A 3,344-nucleotide genomic window follows, 5' to 3' on the forward strand; every position below is an offset into this window, starting at 1 on the left:
TGTTTTTTTTGTGTGAGCTACAAAGACAATCAGATTATGAATGAACAATATGAAGTTCATCAACATTGAAATATATTTTATTATCAAAATAATATTTAACTGTTATCAAAACGTAGTGCAACTGTAGAAGCTTGCTCTGTTGTCTCACTGAAAGAATAACTTTTACGACGTTTTTTACAGACAATATTGAGAGATAAATAGTAGCAGTTCTCACTATGTGTTACATATCTTTGTCTTCAATACATTAAATTAGAAAGCTGACAAAATCATATTGCTTGTTAACATCTAAATGTAACTTTTTGCATGGAAAAAATCCTCAACTTAACTGATGTGTAGTTTATCTAGTATTTAGTATTGTTTAATGGAATGTATATCAGTGTATTCAAGTCAATACTTCATTCATTTAAACCAATATCTTTCTTGATTATTTGTACAGTATGAAAAAAAGACAGGAAATATAGTTAGAATTTAGATTAAAACCGTGCTGATCCACACTCCATTCCAGGAGGTGGCGGTAAATGCGGCGTATAGCTGTTTGCCAACCGCCATTAAATCAAAAAGAAGAAGTTTCGCTGCAACATAAGATGGCGGCCTGCTTAAACCTCGCACTTCGAGGTGCCTTTCTATCACAGGGACGAAATGTACCGGCCGTGTGGATTCGATTTGTTTGCAACCATCCTCCGGAGAACATGAAGACTGTGATATCAGAATCTACGGAGGAATACAAGTTCGTAGAGCGGCTCATTCCGCCGTCCCGGGTGCCCTCACCGCCTAAACACGCTGGTCCAGCCCCGTCCGGCTGGACCCCTCCGGCGGACACCCCTCCGCCTCTGCCCTACATGATCCGCCGCTCCCGCATGCACAACATTCCGGTGTACACCGACCTGACCCACGGCAGCCGCAAGACAACGCTCGTAAGGAAAGTGGAGGGGGACATTTGGGCTCTGGAGAATGACGTGAAGCAGTATCTGAAGGAGGTGGTGGGGAAGGAGCTGCCCACACAGGTCAACGAGGTCACCATGACCTTGAAGGTCAAAGGTCACTTTGATAGTGAGCTTAAACAATGGCTGGCCAGCAAAGGCTTCTGAGGAGGAGGAGGAGGACTGTCCCATCATCATGCTGATCAGAGAGCTGTCCTGTGGACATGGAGAGGACCGGCATGTCAACACCTGGAGACATGTCCTACAGAACTTCAAAAACCTATTTCAATACAGGAGGACGGACAGCATTTGACTACTGCACCTTATTTGACTTTCTTAGGACACCAGAGAGACATTTAATATATGGGATTCAACTGTGTACATACATGTAATGAATGAAACATTAAATATGAAAACAGAGCCCACTCTTTTTTATTTCTTTCACCAGCTGTTTCAGCTTGAGAGATTGTGTCATTGAATTTAGTAACATCGTGCAGTCCTTTTTAAGTTAACTTCATCTGAGATCAGAATCAGATGACCTTTAATGGACCCACAGAGGGTACAATTGTTACAGAAAAGAACCAAAGAAAGCTTAATATCACAAGCATGCATTAAAAAAAGATTAAAGACAAGAAATTACACAATTTACAAAAATACACATCCAGTAACAGTTTAACGATAAAGCAGCCAGGTGAAAGTATAAAAGGTGCTAGTATAAATTGCAGAGCTATTTACGCTAAATGTGGGTTCAGCTTCTCTGTTAAGGCTGATGTGATTTAACTATATTGCTTATATCATTCATCCATCAGTTACTTCATTTAAAATTGTACAAAACATAAGAGTGTTTAAAGTCTTCACATGGGTGAAGCATAAACCAGTGTCATTTTAAAGCTTGTAAAAGGAATATATAAGGCCTCAATTAGTTTCTGGAATACATTTTCAATAGGTTTTAAAATGCTATGATACAAGTAGAATTGTATGAATGATTAGTTTTCTGACATCACAATTTAAAATATCAATTGTTAACATCTGTTTATATGATTTACTGAATGCATTTCACGCAAATGTCATTTAGATGAAGATAGTTGTTACAATCAACATTTGGGCAAAACTATTCCTAACTTTATTTGTCACATGCATCTTCAATTTATGTTATTTTAAAATTGGTCAGAGTTAATTCTGAGTGGCATTAAAACATTCTTAAACTCTAGAAACCCTGAACAATATTTGTTGATCAACTAGTTGCTGCAGCCCTAAAAGACAATCACAAAATGTAAGAACATAAAAGTGAGTGACGATTCACAAGAACCTATATGGATTACAACTGAAGTTTAAAACATTGACATGTATTCAGTTATACAATATAAACATCAAAATGGAGTTCTGCAAGGGAGAAAAAAAAGGCGGATTATTGAATTGTGAATTTTGGGTTACTATTGTATTGTGTGGATCAGGACTGAAGCAGGGAGAAAATGTCTCTTATTCGCCTGGTAAAAATACAACAGAAGGGAACACGGTTTTTTATCAGCGTAGAATTGACCTATAGAATAGAATAGAATGGGAGGGAAGAACCCCTCTTTAATGGTCTCACATGCAGAGCACACAGTGAAATGTGTTCTCTACATTTAACCCATCCTAGTACCAGGAGTCGAATAGGAGCAGTGGGCAGATATTGCACAACGCCCGGGGAGCAATGGGAGTGAGGGAGGAGGGGGGTGTCCGATGCCTTGCTCAAGGGCACCACGGCAGGGCAGGAGGTGAACTGGGACCTCTCCAAGTTGCAGTCCACTATGTGTGAGTGTGCAAGTGAACACGGATATTCACTTACGTAAATTCGTTCAATACGTTCAATTAAAATAAAGCTATATCAGATTAAATGAGTTAAGTCCTATTTTATTATATAATGAATATGTACTATATTTTCAGTGCGTCCCTGCAGTATGTGTGCAGCAAGTGGGTGAGACAGATCTTTGACTGCAGTGGAAAAGTGTTTTTTTTTAAATGATAAATGCAAATAAATATATATTGAAGTGGAATATCTGATTGGATAAAAACAAGTTAAGAATAGTGGAAATGATTACATCTATCTTTTCATAACATTATTACTCTGCAGTTATTAGAAACGTTAGAATCAGGAAATCCTGCGGCCGCAACTCAAATCTATTTATCTTAGTATAATACTCTTAATATTAGTGTAGCCTTACTATAACAGTGCACAAATACATGGTTTAAACATAATGGTTTGACATGAAAGCTGCTGAGAACAAATGTCAACGTTCTGAATAAAGCTTGGAACTCTACAGGAAGACCGACACGTCAGTCTGTGTTGAGACAGATTCTTGAACAGTGATGTTCAACAGATGTATGAGTACCATGGTGAAGGCCAGCAGTAGCTGGTGTATCCTCTGGAAGACGTGGGTCTCT

General features: G+C 38.5%; 1 protein-coding gene across 1 annotated transcript; it reads left to right on the top strand.

Annotated features, from left to right (window-relative positions):
* The first annotated feature begins 556 nt into the window (after positions 1-556).
* mrpl49 (mitochondrial ribosomal protein L49) lies at positions 557-1,340 on the top strand. Its single transcript, XM_034208681.1, has one exon. It carries the CDS (start codon positions 585-587, stop codon positions 1,086-1,088), a length of 504 nt encoding a protein of 167 aa, XP_034064572.1. The 5' UTR covers positions 557-584; the 3' UTR covers positions 1,089-1,340.
* Positions 1,341-3,344: the final 2,004 nt, after the last annotated feature.

Source organism: Gymnodraco acuticeps, unplaced genomic scaffold (assembly GCF_902827175.1).
Source record: "Gymnodraco acuticeps unplaced genomic scaffold, fGymAcu1.1, whole genome shotgun sequence".
Taxonomy (NCBI): domain Eukaryota; kingdom Metazoa; phylum Chordata; class Actinopteri; order Perciformes; family Bathydraconidae; genus Gymnodraco; species Gymnodraco acuticeps.

Bases quoted from the DNA above. Each gene is read 5' to 3' on its own strand.
- mrpl49 (XM_034208681.1), top strand. From the start codon at position 585: ATGGCGGCCTGCTTAAACCTCGCACTTCGAGGTGCCTTTCTATCACAG.